The sequence below is a fragment of the Hemicordylus capensis genome, chromosome 15, assembly GCF_027244095.1.
Source record: "Hemicordylus capensis ecotype Gifberg chromosome 15, rHemCap1.1.pri, whole genome shotgun sequence".
In the NCBI taxonomy this organism is placed as follows: domain Eukaryota; kingdom Metazoa; phylum Chordata; class Lepidosauria; order Squamata; family Cordylidae; genus Hemicordylus; species Hemicordylus capensis.
Window position 1 is genome coordinate 5,025,338 of NC_069671.1, and position 22,826 is coordinate 5,048,163.

The window sequence follows — 22,826 nt, forward strand, 5'->3', positions numbered from 1 at the left end:
AGGGGTGCCTAGCAACGCTCTTGGCGGTTAATAATGCTACCCTTTCCAGTACATGTATTTTGGCTTTTAGCAGTTAAATCTGTGAGGATGGGGCCGTAGCTCAGTGGAAGAGCATTTGCTTCTCCTGCCAGAAGGTCTCGGGTTCAATCCTTGGCATCTCTAAGTCGGGCTGGGAGAGATTCCTGCCTGAAACCTTGGATGGTTGCTGCCAGTCAGTGTAGAATAAGACAGCCCTGAGCTAGATGGACCAACCGTCTGAATTGGTATAAAGCGATTTCCTTGGTTCCTATTATAATATCCAGGGTTGAATGAGGAGGGAAATTACTCAAAGTAGTCCCATTAACATTTCAAAAAGGCAAGTGAGTGCTACGCAGGGGGGAAAGGCCAGACTAAATTTGTTTTAAAATGGCCCATTCAGCATCTAGAATGATCTTTCTCTGCACTGAGCAGTTGGTAATTTGGGGTTGTCATCAGCTCCTCTGTGATCAAGGTCAGCCCACTTTTGAAATAGTTCTGTAAAAAGAGCATGTCGCTTGCAATCATGCTTGTCTGACCCTAAAAGCTTTAGCACATTTAACCACACGGTGGAGCCATTCGAATACCTTTTCTATGCACCGGGCCCTGTTGCTCTAAGCTTACGGCTTGAAATGAAAGAAAGAAATACAATCACAGCAACGAGTGAAAGACATGGGAGTTTAGGTTGTCTTTATTTCGCTCTCCTGGGCAACGTATCCAACTTTTCTCTTTCTTCCCGAATGGGTGTGGATCAGCTCTATCTTGTCACGATGCTGCAAGGATGCAGGATGGTGTGGGATGCTCCCCTGTCGGGGTCTCTTGTCTTATAGTCCTGTTATTTAATTATTTTGAAATTTATATCCTGCTGTTCCTCCGAGGAGGCCAGAGCAGTGGACATGAACATAACAACAGCCCTGCTGGATCAGGCCCAAGCAAGCCCATCTAGTCCAGCATCCTGTTTCACACAGTAGCCCTCCAGATGCCACTGGAAGCCCACAGGCAGGAGTTGAGGGCATGCCCTCTCTCCTGCTGTTGCTCCCCTGCAACTGGTACTCCGAGGCATCCTGCCTCTGAGGCTGGAGGTAGCCTATAGCCCTCTGACTAGTAGCCGTTGATAGACCTCTCCTTCATGAAGTGATCCAAACCCCTCTTCAAGCCATCCAGGTTTTGGGCTGTCACCACATCTTGTGGCAGAGAATTCCACAAGTTGATTATGCATTGTGTGAAAAGGTACCTCTGTTGGCTGTTCCTAAATTTCCTGGCAATCAATTTCATGGAGTGATCCCTGGTTCTAGTGTGATGTGAGAGGGAGAAGAATTTCTCTCTATCCACTTTCTCCACACCATGCATGATTTTATAGGCTTCTATCATGTCTCCTAGCAGTTGTCTTTTTTCTCAACGAAATAGCCCCAGGTGTTGTAGCCTTGCCTCATAAGGGAGGTGCTCCAGGCCCCTGATCATCTTGGTTGCCCTCTTCTGCACCTTTTCCAGTTCTACAATGTCCTTTTTAAAATGTGGTGACCAGAATTGTACGCAGTACTCCAAGTGTGGCCGCACCATAGTTTTGTAGAAGGGCATTATAACATTAGCCGTTTTATTTTCAATCCCCTCCCTAATGATCCCTAGCACGGAATTGGCATTTTTATAACAGCTGCCGCTCATTGAGTCGACACTTTCAATGAGTCCTCCACCATGACCCCAAGATCCCTCTCCTGGTCAGTCACCGACAGCTCAGATCCCATCAGTGTATACTTGAAGTTGGGGTTTTCAACCCAATGTGCATCACTTTACACTTGCCAACATGGAACCACATTTGCCACTTTGTTGTCCACTCACCCAGTTTGGAGAGATCCCTTTGGAGCTATTCTCAATCCGTTTTGGATTTCACTACCTGAAAGAATTTGGTATCATCTGCAAATCTGGCCACCTCGCTACTTACCCCTACTTCTAGATCATTTATGAATAAATTAAAAAGCATCAGTCCCAGTACAGATCCCTGGGGGACCCCACTTCTTACTCCCCTCCATTGCGAAAACTCTCCATTTATCCCTACCCTCAGTTTCCTGACATGGTTTATGTTTATCTTCACAACAGCTTTGTGAGGTAGGTTGGGCTGAGAGAGAAGTGTCCGGTGAGTTTCATGGCCACAGCAGGATTTGAACTCGGGGCTTCCTTCCCAGTCTTTGTCCAGGAGAATCTTCAAAAGGTCTCAGGACTCCCTCCTCCACTGGGTGTCCTATCCTTCCGGAGACACACTGTATGTTGTAAGGGTGACATCATAAATGCTCACAAATGGGGCTTTGAGGTCACATTCATTAACATCGTTGCCCATTTATGATGAGCATGAGGTCAACGATGTCTTCAAGAATCACTATACAGTCACTTGTTGCCCTGTGTGGCATCGGAGACCACTGCTGTAGTAATCCCAAGGTAAGATCGTGTCCATGAGGTCGTGCCAAGTTCTGTGTAGATGGGAGGATGCAAGTTTTGGAAGGTATTAGAAAAGTAGTGAATCTTTTGGTGGTGGGTTGTTTTTGGTTTTTGTTTTTAGAGAGATTCTGGTTGGTTGCAAGGGAAGCATTAGTAATTTCAGATGCCTAGTCACCAAACCTTTATGTTGTATTCTATCTAGTAATCTTGTATGTTGTTGAGAAATTTGTCCCAGTGGGGATTGTGTGGGAGCTGGAGTCAGAAAGGAAAAGGGAGGAAAAGTGGGGTGTGTGTGTGTGGAGAGAAAACAGAGTTGCACAGTGGGGAAATGACTGGATTAGCAAGCCAGAGGCTGCCGGTTCGAATCCCCGCTGGTCTGTTTCCCAGACTATAGGAAATACCTTTATTGGGCAGCAGCGATCTAGGAAGATGCTGAAAGGCATCGTCTCATAGGGAGGAGGCAATGGTCAACCCCACCCGTATTCTGCCAGAGACAACTACGGGGCTCCGTGGTCGCCATGAATCGACACCGACTCGATGGCACACTTTACTTACTTTTATCTGAACAAACCCTCGGTTAAATCCGCATAAGATTACTTTGTGTTTGTGAGGGAAGCAGCTATAAAACGCTTGAGTTCTCGAAGCACATGCTGACCAGATATTTAACTGGACTCTTGGGTAATTTCAGTAACCTATGAGCCCTGCATGGCCCCAGGTTCAATCTCCTGACATCTCCAGATAGGGCTAGGAAAGAAAAACTGCCTTGAACTCAGGAGAGCTGCTGGCAGTCAGTGTTGACAATACTGAGCTAGATGGACCAGTGCCTGACTCAGTAGGCAGCTACTACTTATGCACTATAATCCGGATATTTCCCTGTTAACAGGGCAAAGAGGCATCTTTCAAACTGGCAATTCCCTGAGATTTATCAGGGGGAGAGCAACTGGCCTTATCCAACTCAGCAACTCAGGCACAGCAGAACTCCTATGGTTGCTTGCTGGTGTGTCCACCTTGCATTTCTTTTTAGAGTGTGGCCTCTGGGGACAGAGAATCATCTTTTTCTATGTAAACCTATTTCAGAATTCTTGCATTGAAAATTGGTGTATATGTGTAATGGGTGACAGTCCAACTACATTACTCAATTGTACTACTCAGGATTACTTACTTTCAGTAGGATTTTAATCATAAGAACAGCCCTGCTGGATCAGGCCCAAGGAAGCCCATCTAGTCTAGTGCCTGGTTTCACACAGTGGCCCATCAGATGCTGCTGGAAGCCACAGGCAGGAGTTGAGGGCATGGCCTCTCTCCTGCTGTTACTCCCCTGCAACTGGTACTCAGAGGCATCCTGCCTCTGAGGCTGGAGGTGGCCTGTAGCCCTACAACTAGTAGCCGTTGATCTAGCCATCCAGGTTGTTGGCTGTCACCACATCTTGTGGCAGAGAATTCCACAAGCTGATTATGCACTGTGTGAACAAGTACCTCTGTTTGCTGGTCCTAAATTTCCTGGCCATCAATTTCATGGGATGAACCCCTGGTTCTAGTGTTATGGGAGAGGGAGAAGAATTTCTCTCTGTGCACTTTCTCCACACCATGCATGATTTTATAGGCTTCTGTCATGTCTCCATGCAGTCGTCTTTTTTTTCTGAACTAAAAAGCCCTAGGTGTTGTAGCCTTGCCTCATAAGGAAGATGCTCCAGGCCCCTGGTCATCTTGGTTGCCCTCTTTTGCCCCTTTCCCAGTTCTATAATGTCCTTTTTTAGATGTGGTGATTCAAAGCTATTTAGTCATGTTGGCAGGCACTAATAACAGATTAATAATCTACATAAACTCCTTTTTCTAGGCAAGTATCATCTCAAAAGGATATCACATTGCCTGCTTCCTGATCACTTTATATATTTATTTGGGGAAACATCCCCGAATCCTCGGCTGACCACCTGTTCTCATCTACTCTCTACCCCAGCTAACTGAGCCAAGAGGCACTGTTTAAAATGGCAATCCTCTTAACAGGGGGAGAGCAACTGGCCCTATCCATCCCCAGCACAGCATCCCTCCGGTGGCTATTGCTGGTGTTTCGTTTTTGAGATTGTGACCCCTTTTGGGACAGGGAGGAACCATCTTCTCCAGGATTCCCCCTAAACTGCTTTGAGAACGGTAGAAAAGGGGTATATGTCAATATTCACATTAGTCACACCAGTATGGTGTTCTTTTCAACAAGGAGAAGAGACTGGTTGCCTCTTCAGCAACCCCACCGCCCAATGCATCCTGCATTGCAGACCTGTGTTCTGATATGCTCTGTCTGAGCTCGCTCTCTGGAACGCCACTGACAACCAAGAAGAAAAACCAGGGACAGTCTATTTTTGCTGACATATTCTTGTAGGCACTTGCTCTGTTTCGTCAGGCAGTTCCTTGGAGGTCCTGGAGCGTTCTCTGGATTTCAGCGACAGTCAGAACATGTATGGATCAATGGGTTTCTCTCCCCAATGTCCAGCTTTCCCCCCTAAAGGTCATAAACTTGCAGATCAAAAATAGTACCAAGCCCCAAGGGCTTGTTTCTTTCATTACCAAAGTCCATTTCACAAGTAACGATGTCTGGTAGGGAGACTCTATGAGCGACATCCCTCTGTTAGCTGCGATTATGGTGCTGTTAGCTTGCCATGGAGTATCCATAATGTCTCCCTTAACAACGGCTACCAACTTTAATTTTCTTGTTTGACTACTCAGATGTCCACCAATCATTAGCCCGATTCAGACATCATTATTATTATTTCTTGTTTACACAGTCAGACAGGTGTTATTGACTGGTTTGTTTTATCCAGACATCGAGTCCTTCCCAAGGACCTGGGATGGCTGAATTTTATTGTCAGTTGTTATAGATATCATCGCAGAATATAGGCTGTTCCCAGTAAAGCTGCTTTTTGTAATTGGCTGATGGTGATTTCTGTGGCCCTGATGGTGTTGAGGTGCTCTTCAAGGTCTTTTGGAACTGCACCCAGGGCGCCAATTACCACTGGGATTATTTTGGCCTTTTTCTGCCACAGCCTTTCAATTTCAACTTGTAGTTCTTTGTATTTTGTTATTTTTTTCTATTTCTTTTTCTTCTTCTTCTTCTTCTTCTAATAATAATAATAATAATAATTGGGGCCACAGAAATCACCATCAGCCAATTACAAAAAGCAACTTTACTTGGAACAGCCTATATTCTGCAACGATGTCTATAATAATAACAACAATATTGATAATAAAATTCAGCCATCCCAGGTCCTTGAGAAGGACTCGATGTCTGGATAAAACAAACCAATCAATAACACCTGTCTGACTTTGTAAATAAATAATAATACATTCAACTTCTATACTGTCCTTCCAAAAATGGCTCAAGGTGGTTTACACAGAAAAATAATAAATAAATTATGCTGTACGAGTGTACAGATGTCTGTACACTTGCACACGTTTCTGTGAATGACTGTACCTGCGTTCATTTAAAAAGTAAACCTAGATACAGGTGCTGCAAATTCATGGTACAGATAGGAAGTGTACTTCTGTACCTGCATTCAGGATAATGTGTGAATGATTGTACCTGTTGTACAGCCATATCTGTGTCTGTGTATACTGTACTTTCATACAATGAGTGTTGAACATAACGTGTGAATGAGCCTTTTGTGAACCCCAATATCTGTGGACAAGCTGCCAGAATTAAACCAAGAAAAAAGCTAAGTTATCTTCATATCTTGCACTATGCAACAACAACAAATATTTACCGCTTTTCAACAAGAGCTCCCAAAGCAAGGAGAGGAGAGCTGGTCTTGTGGTAGCAAGCATGACTTGTCCCTTAGCTAAGTGGGATCTGCCCTGGTTGCATATGAAAGGGAGACTAGAAGTGTGAGCACTGGGACATTCTCCTTAGGGGATGGAGCCACTCTGGGAAGAGCATCTAGGTTCCAAATTCCCTCCCTGGCAGCATCTCCAAGATAGGACAATAAATTTTTTAGGACAATAAATATTTTATTGAACCAACAAACTACCAAATTATACAGTATGTTACTAAAGCACAATTATATACAAAGGAGTTGTTTTTACATTTTTTATACACACACACACACACACAGAGAGAGAGGTTTGTATGCATGGAGTTGGTAACCAACAGTGAAATAGAGTATATGTAGGCAGTACTGTAACCTAAGAGCAAAGATTTCTAAACATATCAGGTTATCGGAGGGTTTATGTCCAGTGTCCATTTCCACAATTTCCCCCATTGCTGTTTGGAGGAGATACATTTGTCTTTTTGTACACAGCAGCCTTAGAGAAGCCACTTCCAGTCTGTGTAGACAATACTGAGCTGGATGGACCAATGGTCTGACTCTATATGGCAGCTTCCTATGTTCGTAAACAGTTTACATAGATACAAATAAATAAACCTTTGTGCTGTCCCCATAGAACTCACAATCTAAAAAGAATCATGATAGACACCATCAACAGTCACTGGAGGTGCTGTGCTGGGGGTGGATAGGGCATTACTCTGCCCCTGCTAAAGAAAGAGAATCACCATATTAAAAAGCTGTCTATTTGCCCATTTAGCAGGGGATCACTACAGCAGGCCTTGACAAATCTTGCTTGGTATCTAGCCAGCGCCAAAATTTAAGAGACAGGCACTTGACAAAGTCACCAGATGTAGCGATGGATATTTTTGATGGCGAGCACAAATGTGCTTCTCTTTATCCCCTTTACAAGTTATATACTTAGAAACAGGGCTGGCTGGGACAAATAAAGACGTTATTAAATAACTGTGCCTCTGAATATCCTAGTCTGGAGGCTGTCCCACAGTTAAATTTCTTGGTGCCATGACTCCCTGGCGCCTGGGATTTGTCAAGCCCTGTACTATTGGATTTGTCAAGCCATAGCACTACTTTTTTCCTGTCCAACAGTGCAATTGAAATGCAATGATTTAAAGCTGGCAACAAAGCTGAGTGATAGTATCCTGGAGTTAGAGATACAGAAACAATTATTCGAAGTGCTGTGATGTGCTGGTTCGTGTACAACTACTAGAATAAAGCAGTCCTGAGTTCAAATTCCACTGTGACCATGGATGCTCACCGGTGACCTTGGGGCACTCTCAGTCTAACCTACAGGGCCATTCCAAGGACAAAATGGGAGTGGGGAGAACCATGGGTTTAACCCTACAATTTCTGCTTTCTCTTTTGTGGAGCCACACAGAGGACTGCCAGCAGGTGACAACTTTATAAAACAGGGCAAGCAATCTGTCGGTTAGCGGGGGGTGTTGTTCGGACTAGGGGCTGGACTAGAAGACCTCCAGGGTCTCTAAGTTCCAACTCAGCAAGGATCCTACCATTTTAGGTAGACAGCCTCTGGCTATGGAGGCTTGACTGGAGAGAGCACAGAGTCTACCCCAAAGCTCCTAGCCTGACGCGGTGGCGTGGCGGATGAAGCCGGACGTGACAGAGAACCGGCCGCCATGCACACACCCCTCCAGATGCTGTCGGACTACAACTCCCATCATCCCCAGCTGCGGTTGGGCGGGGTTTAGATGAGAGTTGCAGTCCGGCAGCCTCTGGAGGGGGCGGGGCAAAGAGGCCCACCCCCGCCCCCCACCTGCGAGCGGAGCGCGCGCGAGGAAGAAGAACAAAGAGCACGCACGCGCAGCCAGCCCGCCCGCGCGCGGATTGGCCGTTTCCCTTAAACCGCCGCGAGGGAGCGTGTCCCCCGCAGTGCGCAGGCGCCGGGGAGGAGGGGCGGGAGGAGCGGCGGCAACGGCAACGGCAACGGCAACAAAGAGGAACCCAAACAAAGCCGCACGCGCGTGCGCGTCGCGACGCCACGCCGCCCCCCGCCATGCGCCGCCGCGGTTGCGGGGCGCGAGGCGGATAACCGCCACTGCCGCGGCGGCGCGGGCGCCATGAGCCGAGGCGCGACCACCACCACCACCGCGGGGGGGCTGCCGCTGCTGGAGCAGGAGGCGGCGGCGAAGGCGAAGGAGAGGACGGCGCCCCTCCCGCTCGACCCCTGCGAGAGTGGAGAGGGGTCTCGCTCGCCACCCCCCCGCCACAGGAGGTAGCCAACCCCCCCTTCTTAGGTGGCTTGGGTCGCCCCCCGTCCCCCCCCAGCTGAGGAGCCCCCTGCTCTCCTCCCCAGTTCTCGGAGTGGGGGGAGAAGAGCTCCTATGCTTGCGGCAGGCGGGGGAGGAGAGAGACAGACTTCCTCCTCCTCCACCCCACCCCGGAAAAAATCTAGGGACATATTTATATATTATCCTTGTTTCATTTGCTTGTCGCTTTTCTATACCGCCCCATGTAACATCGCAGGGCGGCTTCCCGCCCAGGCCAACACGCCCCCCCCCAAGCCTAGAAATCCTGTAAAGGGGTTCAAAGGACCATCAGTAAAAACCCAAGCGTCAAACGAGAAGCCTGACCCAACAGGTGTGTTTCCAGAGCAGAGAGAGGCGCCTTTCCGCAAGCTGTTGATGCACTTCTATTTAGCAGGCGGAGAGCAGCTGGCCCTGTCCAACCCCAGCACAGCATCCCTCCAGGGGCGGCTGCTGGTGTCTTGCCTTCTATTCCTTCTTTGGACTGTGAGCTCTTTGGGGACTTGGGACCATCTTATTTATTCTTTGTAAACTGCTTGGGAAACTTTGTTGAAAAGCAGTATATAAGTAGCAGTAGTAGTTCAAAAGTTGCTTATTGCGTTTTGGCCCTGCCCTTCCTGCAAGGAACACGAGGTGGAGCATATGGCTCCCCCCCCTCTATCCTCACAACAACCTTGCAAGGTAGGGTTCGGCTGATTGAGAGCACCTGGCTTCAGGTCGCACACTAAGTTCTAGGGCTGAGTGAGGATGTAAACCTGAATCTTGAGGATGTAAACCTGTAACCCCTACACCACACTGCTTCTCCCACTGCACTCCTCCCATGCTTTTTGGAGGGAGGAGATGTGTGTGGTCCTTTGATTGGAAGGTAGTGGAGTATTTATTCCCCCCCCCATTATATCTTTTTATCCTTTTTTATCTCAAATGGAAGGAGAGCTGGTCTTGTGGCAGCAAGCATGACTTGTCCTCTTAGCTAAGCAGGGTCTGCCCTGGTTGCATATGAATGGGAGACTAGAAGTGTGTCACTGGAAGAGATTCCCCTCAGCAGGGGATGGAGATGCTCTGGGAAGAGCATCTAGGTTCCAAGTCCCCTCCCTGGCAGCATCTCTGAGAAAGAGACTGCAAGCCTGCAACCTTGGAGAAGCCGCTGCCAGTCTGGGTAGACAATACTGAGCTAGGTGGACCAAAGGTCTGACTCAGTATATGGCAGCTTCCTATGTTCCTGTGAAGGGAAGCTTGCAATATGCCCCCCTATCTCTGTGTCTGTGGTGGGGGCATTGCTTAAGTAGAATAACAAAGGCTTAATATATTGCTTTTCCAATTCTGTTATAATGTACAATACGTTATGTATCCAGTGGGTTCAGGGCGCTTTACAGAAGCACATTGAGATGTGTTTCAGCACTGCCTTGAGATGGTTTTAATGAAAGGTGGTATTGAAATCTAACAAGAAATCGGTTTGTGTGTGTGGCAGGGGCCAACTTCCCCAATTCCCAGTCTCTGGGGACCCATCTGGAGGGGGGCAGTCTCTTAAGTATGTAGGCTTATGTGGCTAGAGGAAATACAAACGGAGGCCAAACAAAAAAGAAACATTTTCCACTTCCTTCCTTGTAATATTTTCTTGCCGCCGTGGAGCTTGAGCCTTGATAATCGCTTTGTTTGGATGTATCCTGCCCGATCCTCGCGGGCTCAAGGCGGCTATAGTAAGATTTTGTAGCCTTAGCTGCGATGTCCCTTTGAAGGGCTCACTTCTTACTTATTTAAGCATTTTGCAAAATAAGTAAAACACAAACCTACTTTTTAGACATTCAGATGGAGTCTTCGGGGGTGGGGGGAATTTAAACCCCGCCAGGATAATAAAATCCTGAAATCAACAAAAGCCAAGGAGCCACTCAGGTGGAGAAAAAGTTGTCGCCCTTGAGCACGGCCCGATTGTATATCCTGCCGCTGAAGCGGGGCTAGACTTAATGTTCCCACTGTCGCTTGGAGCTGCTGCATGATGGTGGCGTGGGAATGCTCTGTACATGCTCCGAGGCACGCTGTGCCATGGCTTTCTGTGTTCCAGGGCGACTGGAGCTGAGCCCTGGTTTGCGTAAAGGCGCACGCACTCCTTTGGACTCGCCTCTGGCTTCTCTCTTGTTGCGAGGGAGGATTGCTTTTGCAGCGCGGCGGGGGTGGAGGGGGGGGCAGTAACAGGCGCCGAGTTGTTTCCACTGTGGTCGGGGGCTGCATTGTGAATCCAAACTGCGATGAGGTCAAGGGAATCGAGCGGGTCCTTTGAGGACATTTATTTATTTATTTTAATTTTACTCGGTCTCTGTGAAAAGGAACTTCGGGAACTTCTGTTGAAAAGCGGTATATAAATATTCCTCGGATTCGTGTGCACAGGGGCTGCATTGTATCCCCATCGTTCCGGGGTGCACTGCGCGCGCCCCCCCCCCGCGCGCGGCCGCGTCTTTAACCGCGGGGATCCTCGTGGTGCGGCGGAGAGCCAGCCCGCCCCCCTGAAGCCTGTGATGTGGGTCAATGGAGCAGTGAGTGAGCCTCTGTGCGGCGGCGCTGCGTCTCTCGGGCTGGCTGCACAAGCTCGTCTTTGTCGGGTGCGGGGGGGGGGGGTGGGGCGCGCTTGGTCTGCTTGGTACGTTTCCCGATGATGACGCTGGTGCTGGGGCGGGCGGGCGGGGGGTCGCCTGTACGTGCAGTCCCTCTCCAGTCGGCTCCCCTCGGCGAGGCTGCGCGGCTGCTGCTGTGCCATGGGTCTCAGCAGCGTTCAGCCCTCGAGGTAAGGCGCTGCGCTCGGGCTGGGCTTTGTTTTGCTCGGCACGCTGGCTCGCGCCTCTCCGCAGCCCCCGGGGCTTTTGCCGCGCCGGGTCCTGCGCTGTGCGTAGCGGAGCCCTAGGAACGGGCGGCTGCGGCTGCTGCGCTGCTTTTGCAGCTGCCTGGATTACGGGGGGCTTTACATAACCGGCCCTCGGAGCCCCCGCCGCCGCCGTCGCCGCAGGCCGAAGCAAGCGTGGCTCCCTGCAGGCTGCTGCGGCGTTGTCTGTAAACAGTCCAGGCAAGGGAGCTGCTCCCCGCCGCTGCCTTTTGTTTTGCTCTGGCAGGCGCGGGCTGGCAGCGGCCGGCCGCGCTGGCACTGGGCGACGGCGCCCGCCTGGCCTCCCCCCGCCGGGGCGGCATTGTCCCAAGCGGGCTGGCCGTGCCTGCCTGCTCGTCTGGGGAGGCGGCCTCTTGCAATGTGCGTCTGGCGGAGTTGACGGGGTCCTGCAGGCTCGCCGGAGGGAGCGACGCCGGGTCGACAATCGAAGCAGGCAGCTGCGGCGGGTCGCCTTCTGGAAGAGGTGGGTGGGGGAGCGAGGCTGGGCAGCCGAGACCGAAGCGCCGGGAAGCTGAGCTCCGTTCGCCTTTGTGGGAAGGTTGGCGAGCGGGGGGGGGGGGGGCGTTGAGTGGCCTCCGTTGAGTGGAAAACTACTTCGCTTCAAGGGAATGAACAATGAACTTCCAAACATTGCATCTCCCACATAAATATTGGGAGGTCCTAAAAGGCTTCGAGCCCAGTTCTGTGCATGCAGAAGCAAGTCCCATGATCTTCAGTGGGGATTTCACTTGAAATGCACATAGAATTGCAGCCTTAATTGCCTTTGCTTATGCTTATCCAGCGTTTATATGTTGGCTTAATGATGTATCGACATACATCAATGGCCTTGAGATTAAACCTTCCTTTACAGACTTTAATTTCAAGGCCACTTTTGTGTTTTGATGTATCATTAACCCACCATCACAGCATCAAGGAGCATTTATAAATGTGATGTCTGAAATAGCAATGCTATACTGTACTGCAAAATTAAATGCCCTGTTATTGTGTTGTTCAGTGACTAGCATAATATTATGTAGATCTTATTCTATTGCAGCTAACATGCTTTTAAGTATTTGTTTATACATCCGGGTGCAGTTAGGACAGCCCACCATGCTTATGATTGGCTGCTTGCTTGACTGTCAGAAGTGTGCCTCCCTTCAAATGATGTCATTTTGCTTCCAGGCAGAACAACCAAGTTTGCATGTATGCAGTAAATGAGCTGCAGGATCAGATGAAAATGATACTTATTTGTGCACCTAATAAATAATGGTGGCATATTCAGCCTTTAGTAAGTAGCTGGGTTAATGGTCAGTAAGAGTAGGGGAGGGGACAGATAATACATAGGACAATGTATGTGAAAACTGTCAAACTATTTGACTTTTCAATGTAAAATATTGTCAAACACCATCTTTGGTGTTTTTTTTTTTCTTTTCAATGTAAAATATTGTCAAACACCATCTGTGTCCATAGTCTTGGACACAGAAATACCTTGTAGGTATGCATATTTCTGTCTAGCTATCTAGGTATAGATAAGAATATTAAAACAGCCCTGCTGGGTCCGGCCCAAAGGCCTATCTAGTCCAGCATCCTGTTTCCCACAGTGGCCCACCAGATGCCTCTGGGGAGCCCACAGGCAAGGGGTGAGAACATGCCCTCTCTCCTGCTGTTGCTCCCCTGCAACTTGATTCAGAGGCATCTTGCCTCTGAGGCTGAAGGTAGCCTATAGCCACAAGGCTAGTAGCTTATGATAGACCTCTCCTCCATGAATTTGTATTCATGGAAATATATATTTTGAAGCTTCCATTTGATGCTGTTGTCAAGAAGAACAGGGATTTTTTTTACCCATTTGGAAAATGGTTCTGACAGGGCCCAAATGCAGGTCCCGTCCCCCCCAAGTATTTTAACAATTTGGCATGTACTTTTTAAAGGCTGGTTTTTCCATAGTTTAGCAAATTGTTGAGGTTTGTTTTCATCTACATACACTGTGGTTGCTACCTTAATTTCTGGATCTGCAGCCAAGAAGTGAGGATTAAGTGTTTCCAGACTACAGCCATTTAGCTCGGGATGCTGTAATTTTAGCTTGTTAATCTTTTATTAGTAGTGAAGTAGAACAACACTCGGTTGTTTTGTGGGGAAGACTATAGTACAGTCATGTCCAGAAAAGTAGTGTGGTCATGTGGACTCTGCTTAAGGAAATGATTGTTTTAATCAGGGACCCACACATTTGGACTTGGCTTACTACCCACCCATTATTTGTGGTCCCCACTGACTCTCCCTTCCCCCAGAAGGGAGTACCAGCAAACTGGGGAGATGGAAGAAGTCTTTTCTTTGTGTGGGCCTTTCAGAAGTTTCTGCATTCTATATAAAAAATCATAGGTAGCTGTGTTAGCCTGTTTGGGGAAAAAAAATCAAAATCAGATGGTTATTCTCCCCCCTTGCCATCTGCAGTTCACAAATATGTAAACACAACAAATAAAGTGGTTCAGTCTATTCCACCAACTCAGGACTCTTCCACATTATTTTGATTCATATGTATATCAGGCCTAGAATTCTGCAGACTTTGGAGCTTTAACTACCTCTCTCCCCCCCACACACCTTTCTTCTAGTAGTAGTAGTAGTAGTATTTATACACCAATTTTCAACAAAAGCACACTGTGTTTTTGCTTAACACTCTGCCTGAAGAAGAGTTCTGCAAACTGCAAAAACTTGCTTTTTGGTAGAATAGACTGAACCGCGTGATTGGTTTTTATATATCTTTGGTCTGCAGATGGCAAGAACCTTGCTTCCTAATGTGCTGTTTGTTTGTTTTTTAAAAAGGTCTCTCCCCACCCACCCTGCACCAACAGTCTCTGAAGTTCTGGTTCTGTGTGTTATGTGATGAGGCTGGATCGGATGATTTATATAATTCACCTTGCTTTTCAGAGTAAAACGTTGGTTTTAGTTTTTTTGGCCTTAAATATCTTTATTGCAATGTGCACGAATGCATATGTGTGCACATTACAACCACAATAAAAAAGGAAATCAAAAACTCCCTGAAACAAAGTTCACTTCATAACCTACAAACAAAAGAGGGCTTCACAGGCTTCAAAGTAACACACACTTATCTTTAAAAAGCCACACAGCAGAACAGATTAACCTTCTACCTCCTGAAACAAAGAATTGGGAACAAATGATGAAACAGCAGTAATGCATGGAAGGATAGGTAGAACTTGACTCCATAGCAATGTAAATAGCCAGGGTGGCACAAGAGCAGTCCAGGAGTCCTTAAAAACCAGCCCTGGTCATCTGTATTGCTGCATCTCACGCACTTCTTTAAGGACAACAGCGTGCTTTCCCACATTTACCATGTTGTCTGCATTTATCCTCTCTGTGAGAAACAAAATAGATTCCAAGTTGTGCTGAAAGCTGCTGGGACAGAGAAACAATAATGAATAATAAACAATGTGTACCTTTTAAAAACAAAAATTAAATATAAGTTCTGCAGATCTGTCTTCAGCACAGTGAAGGATACTTTCTATGAAATTTCTGTCCGTGTGAACCAAAACTTCCTACCCTGAGACCTCCCTCAGTATACCTGCAGGAACTGGGAAAGGAGGAGATGGTACAAGGAACTCCTGCCACTTCTTGCCTTTCCCAAAGCCTTGCATGGAGTGAAACAAGAACTTTCTCTTCCCCCAACTCTTCTTGCATGCCAGATGCCTGGTGATGGAAGTGCTGAATTGTTTCATTTCACACAGGACTTTTACAGAATGCAGACCCTTCCGCAAAACCAGCACAGAGGGAAACAGACCTCTCCATTCCTTTCTGTTCTCTGCAGTTAATGGAAAACTTGTGGGGAGGAGGGCTAGTCATCAGAGTGGGTGGGGCTGGTGTTGCCATTGGTGACCTGGAAGGGTATGTGGGAACCCTGGTTTTTAGTGACCAAGAAACAGATGGTCTCTTTGAACTTTATGAGAACATGTAAATTTTTAAAGCAGGGCAGATAAAAATAGTGATTTCTTTATGTTTAAATTGGTCATCTTAATGAAAACAACCACCACCCACCACCACATGGTTTAAAATATCAGAATTATTCTGCACTCATTGTAACTGAATCCATGACACAAATACATCAAAACTACTTCTCAGTGTAGAAGAACAGTGGGAGAAAACTTCAAATAATTGGAACATAGGATTCTGCCATACAGAGTCAGACCCTTGGTCCATCTAGCTCCGGATTGTCTGCACAGACCGGCAGCGGCTTCTCCAAGGTTGCAGGCAGGAGTCTCTCTCAGCCCTGTCTTGGAGATGCTGGCAGGGAGGGAACTTGGAACCTAGATGCTCGTCCCAGAGTGGCCCTGTTCCCTAAGGGGAGTATCTCACAGTGCTCCCATTCAAATGTGAACCAGGGTGGACCCTGCTTAGCTTAGGCATAATGCATGCTTGCTACCACAAGACCAGTTGGACGGCCATCTGTCAGCAGTTGTGTGTTGGACTAGAAGACTTCCAAGATCCCTTCTGACTCTCAAATTCTGTGGAAGCACTATAAATATGGATTTTGGATAACGTGTTCTTGTGGCAAGCTCTACATATTTAGATTGTCACCTTACGACATGTACTTTCCCATTTCATGAAGAAACAGCGGCTGGCAAGCAAACTAATGTGTGCGCTGAAAAAGGTTGAACACCCAGTGAGGGAGAAACAGTCTCACCCCATCTCTCCTTCCCTTTGTGGCTCGTCGTGCGTCCTGAAAATAGGTCCTGAGGGCCATGGGGGAAATTGCTCCTCCCCCATTGTGTGTGTTTGTGCGCACACATACAACACTTTTTTAGTTATGTTCACTAACTTGATGAAAGTTGTGGGCACTTTGTTCCAAGAAAGTAATATTGCATTTTGTGTATACAGAGAGCCAAATGGAAATTTCACACCCATAAGCACATCTGTAGTGAAAGGCTTATAGGCTCCATGACTATAGGTGTAGTGATATAAAAGTCTGTAATTGCAGATAGACGTGTTTCAGTTATTGCATCAGTCAATTGGGATGCATGCTTCCTAAAGAAAGGAAACTGGAAATGTGATTGAATGCATTCTCAGTGTAATAAATCATGTGTTAGATCAGTCCACCCTGCTTCAAACAGAGGATTTCAGGGCATGCTTACCAGTAAACACACACATATTACGATAGTGTGTGTTTACTGGTAAATGTACTTTGCAGGGAAAGATCAGTACTGGGAGGCAAACAGTCTTTTAAGGACACTCTTCTGCCATTCTGGCTCTTTAAAGGAAAGATGATCAGTACTGGCTGATACCCAGACTAACATTGAATGTGCAAAAAATTGTTCAAATCAGGGAGGGCGGGGTGATTTTTGTCAATCTCTATTTCCCTCTGCAGCTTCAGTGAGTCACTATTAGGATATAATCAAGCCAAGAAGATCCTCAAACAGAGGATCTTGGACACTGAGCATTAAAATTACCTAGGTGTCATCCTGCAGACCATAAGACAGCGCCTTGGCAATCGCAGCTGGAAACCAGCCAGTTATTTATCGTCACTCTCTTTACTCAACCATCAGAGAGTATTCCTTAGAGCAAGATATGATGCCTTACCATTGGCTGTTTTTAATGGGAAATATCTGGGAATTCCTCTGGCCGGTCGGATCTGCCCTTGTGGTTCGGGTGAAGTTGAATCTGTCCACCATGTGTTGCTATATTGTTCCTTTTATAATGACAGTTGACGTAGTCTTATTACTCACTTGTTACTACATCACCCTGGCTGAACTGATGAATTTTACATCACACGTCTCCTTGCAGACAATAAATCTTCTATTACACACAAGGTTGCTAAATTTTGTGGGGCCACTGTTAAGATCCGCCAACAATTGATTTCTACCCTTTAGATCTTAGCATAAAATGTTTACTTTGTTGGTGTATAATAGATGTCGTATCTGAATGTTTTATAATTTGTTGTGTTTATGTCTGATCTATGATAGTAATAAAGATATTCATTCATTCAGTGAGGACCCCACAATCTGGCAAAAACCACCCCTCGCCCATCATGCATGCAGAACATCTTTCTGCATGCACAACATTTGTCTGAATGTCCTCCCTCGAATTGTGCTTTGATTTAAATACTTTCAGGAAAAGTGTGATCGCTTGTACTAGCGTACTGCTCATGTAGGTGGGCAAGTCATTAGCTCTCATATTATCAATACCCCCAGTTCAAACACTTGCTTGCGTAATCTCAAATTAAGCAGCACTTGCAAAAAGACTTAACTCAAATGGAACATGTGTTCCAAACAGCTGCTGGTACTTCCAGAGGAATTCTCCTTTGACTATATAAAATTCTACTTATCACAGATGTTTCTGGAAAGCCTTCATATGCTTAAGCCTTGGAACTAGATCTGTGGGAACGACTGCAAAAAGGTGTAGGAGAAATCTTTAGAATAGCCTTCAGATTGACAGGTTGAGATGGTGGTATTTTGCTTGGGCAAAAGATTCACAGGATTAGTGTGGAATGTGCTCCCAGATGTTCGAAGGGTTGTGGACACACAGATTCCCATTACCACCACCCAGTGGGCTTGCCATGGGCATAAGAGTTTTGGGACAGGATGCTTGCAAGTTGTCGGGCAGGCCATTCTACATTCTGTAATAAAGATCCAAAGCTGTCAGGTCCTCCAGATGTAGCCAAACTACAACTCCCATCATCCCCAGCAACAGTGAATTGTAGCTGGGAATGATGGGAGTTGTAGTTCAGCAATATCTGGAGCACCATAAGTTGGCAACCCTTGGTCTAACACAACCTGGAACCCGATAGCTTGTGGAAACCTTGTAAGGTTTTGGTTTGTTGCCTGTTCCTTGATGCCATGATAGTTGGGGCAAGTAAATTGGAAAAATAGAATTTCGCCACCTCATAGAGATCAGAATATCTACTATGATCACTTACGAGGTTTGTGAAATGTGACATCATGGAGATGCAGTTAACTTTGACATAATCCCCTTATTTGAAAACTGTTGGGGGCGGGCAATGAAATCAACTCAGTACAAGTATCCTATATAATAAAGTGCCTGGTGTGCGTCCGTGTCTTCGAAGGATGGTGTCTGCGTCCATGTCTCCCTCGGCTGTTCTGGGCATGCGCGGCGTGCATGCCCAGAACAGCCGAGGGAGACACGACTGCCGGCACCAGGCGGCCATGTTGCCCGGTTGGTTGGCCCAGCTGTGGGGAGGCCAGAGGCGGTGGTGGAGGGTCCGGGCCGGTGGCGGCAACGGGACTGGACAAGCTGGGGGGAGGGTAGAGGCAGCGGCAACAGGACCGGCCAAGCCGCGGGGAGGGTAGAGGCGGGGGCGGGGAGCAGCACTCTGGGAGGCGGGTCTGGCCTGGCCGCGTGGAAGGCCAGAGGCGGTGGCAGAGGGTCTGGCCCAGCCCTGAGGAGGCCAGAGGCGGCGGCAACGGGACCGGCCAAGCCGCGGGCAGGGTAGAGGCGGCGGCAACGGGACCGGCCAAGCCGCGGGCAGGGTAGAGGCGGCGGCAACGGGACCGGCCAAGCCGCGGGCAGGGTAGAGGCGGCGGCAACGGGACCGGCCAAGCCGCGGGCAGGGTAGAGGCGGCGGCAACGGGACCGGCCAAGCCGCGGGCAGGGTAGAGGCGGTGGCAACGGGACCGGCCAAGCTGCGAGGAGGGTAGAGGCGGGGGCGGGGAGCAGCACTCTGGGCGGCGGGTCTGGCCTGGCTGCGTGGAAGGCCAGAGGCGGCGGCAGAGGGTCCGGCCCGGCCCTGAGGAGGCCAGAGGCGGCGGCAACGGGACCGGCCAAGCCACGGGGAGGGTAGAGGTGGCGGCAACGGGACCGGCCAAGCCGCGGGCAGGGTAGAGGCAGCGACGCCAGGTCCGGCCCGACCGCGGGGAGAGAAAAGACAGCGGCGGCACCGGCAGCAAACACAGCAAAGGGCATGAATTTTCGGGCCCCAGCCGCCCATCCATCCACACGGCAAAAGATAAAGTGACACACAAGCACCCCCCCCCCCAAAAAAGAAAAGAGAAGAAAAAAACCTTGCTGAGGATGAAATACAGATCTAACAAACAGATCGACACAACCCTACTAGCGCCCGTTAATTTAACGGGCTTAAAATTACTAGTCTCATTATAATAGATTAGATTAGCATTGTTAATTCTGTTGTTTGTAAACACCCACACCCCCATTTTTAAAACTACCTGCATCATTTTGGGGGGTCTTGTCCCTGTGCTATGTGAATAATTTAGTGAAATCTTAATAAACATGCTGGGCAGCATCCAGGTGTGTGTGTGTGTGTGTGTGTGTGTGTAACTGTCTTGATCTGTCCAAAGAGCATGTGTTACCAGGTGGTTTGAAGGAATGATCTGGAAGGCTGCCTAAAAAAGTTTCTTGTTGTCTATGGGTGTTAAATAGGCCTATAGGCTTTTGCCTCTATGGGAAAGCTATATTAAGGGTGTTTTGTAATTTTGAACATTTTTCTTGCACAACTGCAATATTGGTAGAAGGCTGGGGGAAGCTTATAAGCCATGTTATAGAAATGGCACAAATATCTCTTTGACCAGTTCACACCACATCCCTTGTGGCATGCCATCTTCCTTGCAGTGGCAAAATAGCAATCACTTGTCCTACGCCAGGTCATCTTCCTAAACGGTGCTTGTTGTCTGGGTTGTGGCTGGCCATTGAAGGATGCAGTTGAGTTTTCTGCCCAAGAGGAAATAATCGGTTCTGCAGGCAACCAGCAGGTTGCCTCTTCCTGGTTGTCTCACCTGGCAGGTCTCTGTGTTGGCAGAGCAAAAAGTGAACTGTGCTTGATTTTCTGTACATCCAGCATGATTCCCCCTTCCCTTGGGTCTGGGGGCTTGCCATTCTTATGTTGCTGGTATTCCCTGGCCACATGGAGCAAGTACAAATAAATGTGCATCCTCTGTCTAGATCTCTTTTGGTTTGGTGGGAAGGCAGGGAGATTTTCTAATCTACCCCACACTTGTTTGCACCTTTCCCTATCCTGCCCCCCCATTTAGTCCCATTGTGTCCCATTGTGGGCGCCCTAATTCACTGCACTAGGGTGGGAGTAATCTCTTATTTTGCCTTACACATTTTATTGCAACCTTCTTGTAATATGAGGTGCGTGTGATTAGAAATGTATCGTGCAAGTGGATGTGGAGTCACTTATACAGTCTTTCTTTTGTTGCAGGTTTTGACTGTTTCTTCTGTGGCGTCTGTGTGGAAAGTGCCACACACACTCCAGAACAACAACGGCTTTTGCTTGTATTTTCCAGTGTTTCTTTTGTCAGCAAGTTCAGCAAAGTTGTAATTCAAGTGCCAGCCCTGATCAGAGTGAGGAACCGGTAACAGAGATGGTAAAAATGACAAAATCCAAAACGTTCCAGGCTTACCTGCCAAACTGTCATCGGACCTACAGCTGTATCCACTGCAGAGCCCATCTAGCCAATCATGATGAACTAATTTCCAAGGCAAGTGGTCTGTCTCTAGACCTCACGAGCAGGTGATCTGCTGCCTGTTGATATTCTCGGATGGATTTAACGAGACCAAAGGGTATACCAAGAGTCCTCTTGCAAATGTAGTGAATAACAATTGACCCAATGTATTTACAAACATCATACTTTCTGTTAGAATGTCTAGGAGCAACTACTTGGTGCCTGTTTGGTCTCTATCAGGCCAGGATTATATGTTTTGACCATTTAAAGGAAAGGTCTGCTGTTGAAGTGAAGCAGACTGATGAGGGTTGAATACACAAGGTCATGTGAGTAATTTCTGGCTTAAAGCGTTTTAGAGCAAGGGTTTCCAACCTTCTTTAAAAAGTGTATCCCATCTGTTGTAAATCTTCAGCTCAGGTACCCCATAGAGAGAGAGTGAGTACGTGAAAAATACACACACAGGCTTACATCCAGACTAAGCTACTCATGAGTATCCCAGTGAAATTAATGGGACAAGTAAGCGTGACCCACTAATTTCAATAGCACTACTCATGAGTAACTTAATAATCCATACTGGAATAGCCTCTGTTTTAGAGGATAGCATGAATTTTTGTAGCACTTACTGCCATTGACCTAGACTAAATACAGCAGTTTAGAATAATAATAATGATAATTGAAGCTTAATATTCAGATATACAGAAAGTCCAGTTGTATACAGCGGAAATCTTTTCAACAACCTACAAATTATTTGAAGTAATAAACCTTTCACAGAATGTACTTTGGTCAGCAGGTAAAACCAGAGGGGCTCTGCAACGAGGTTCTATTTGCCTAATATTTGGACCTCAGAATGGAGATGTGTTCTTAAATAGTCCAGGGTCTCCTTCACAGGACTGCCATAATTTCAACATGTATCACTGTAGAGGCCGGAGGAGATACATTTAGTCATCTGTGTTGCTACAGTATTTATTTATGCTGTGGATTTTAAGCTTGTTGAGGACAAATATATTGGATATAAAAATATAAATACGGATATAAAAATCCTGGTTACACTTGTTACCAGGCTGCTGACTCCCCCCCCCCCCGCCCCATTCTACAATGAAGTCAGAAAAAGATTTAAACCAAATATCTTGTGTAAGCTGTCCTCACACTTTGCAACTTCTATGTTATTTAAAAATAAATAAATAGTATTGTCTACTTCTCAGGTAAAAGCATTTAAGGTTTTGAGTAAAGTTTTACCAAACATACCGTATTTACCTGAATCCAAGATGAGTTTTTCAAAGTTTCTTTGATGTTTGGACTCAGGAACTTGCCTTAAATTCAGAATCCTGTTCTTTTTAGGCTAATACAGGTATAACCTGTTTTTAACTTATATTTTTAAGGAGGTTGTCTTGTTTTCGGGTCACTACAGTAAACGTGTTTTCAGGCAATCTGTCTTAACCACTCTTTTGAACTGTTTCACTTTTAGTACACTGTGGATAGTCAGTTACGTGTTGCATTTTGGGGGACAGGTTCATGTAAGCAGAAAATTTGCCTGGTAATTACTTTGCGTAAATATATTAAGTGTCCTATAATGAAAGAGGTAAAGTTTTCAGCTACAGCTGCGGATCATGTCTCTTTCTGGCTTTCCTAATTGTATACAGTCTATTCAATGAGTTGAGGATTGAACATATAGCGCTAATTTAAAGGTATGAAGCATTGTGTGTGTTGTCTATTTTAAAAATAATTTTAAAAATAAGCCATTCTAGAAGTTGAGTCATGGTTGTCCTTGAAATAAATCCAGACTCTCCCAGATCTAAACACAGTGATAAATGAATTTATTCACACTACTGAATAATAGGTGGTGGGAGTTTTGAGTCCTAGTATACCCACCCACTCAGATGTTCCTCCAGTGAATTCCTCCTGAATTCCAGTTTCCCCCCGCAGTGGATCTGACACGGGACTTCACTGAAGTCTCATTAATTGTCATGGCTAACCTTTAAAATAGCATTGATATGCCAGTTAACCTACTAGAGAAAGC

At 46.9% G+C, this 22,826-nt stretch overlaps 1 protein-coding gene across 4 annotated transcripts in view; it reads left to right on the forward strand.

Moving 5' to 3' along the window:
- The first annotated feature begins 2,426 nt into the window (after positions 1-2,426).
- The window catches only part of YPEL1 (yippee like 1), a 36,787-nt gene continuing 16,387 nt past the window's right edge, over positions 2,427-22,826 (forward strand). The window contains exons 1-2 of one of the 4 annotated variants that reach the window (XM_053279194.1): positions 2,427-2,445; positions 20,566-20,845. In XM_053279194.1, coding sequence (XP_053135169.1) covers positions 20,729-20,845 — 117 coding nt within the window. In that variant the 5' untranslated portion in view covers positions 2,427-2,445; positions 20,566-20,728. Of the gene's footprint in view, positions 2,446-8,163; positions 8,506-11,219; positions 11,313-11,852; positions 11,872-20,565; positions 20,846-22,826 lie in introns of those variants that run through there. The other 3 variants (XM_053279190.1, XM_053279191.1, XM_053279193.1) reach the window with 3 other exon arrangements.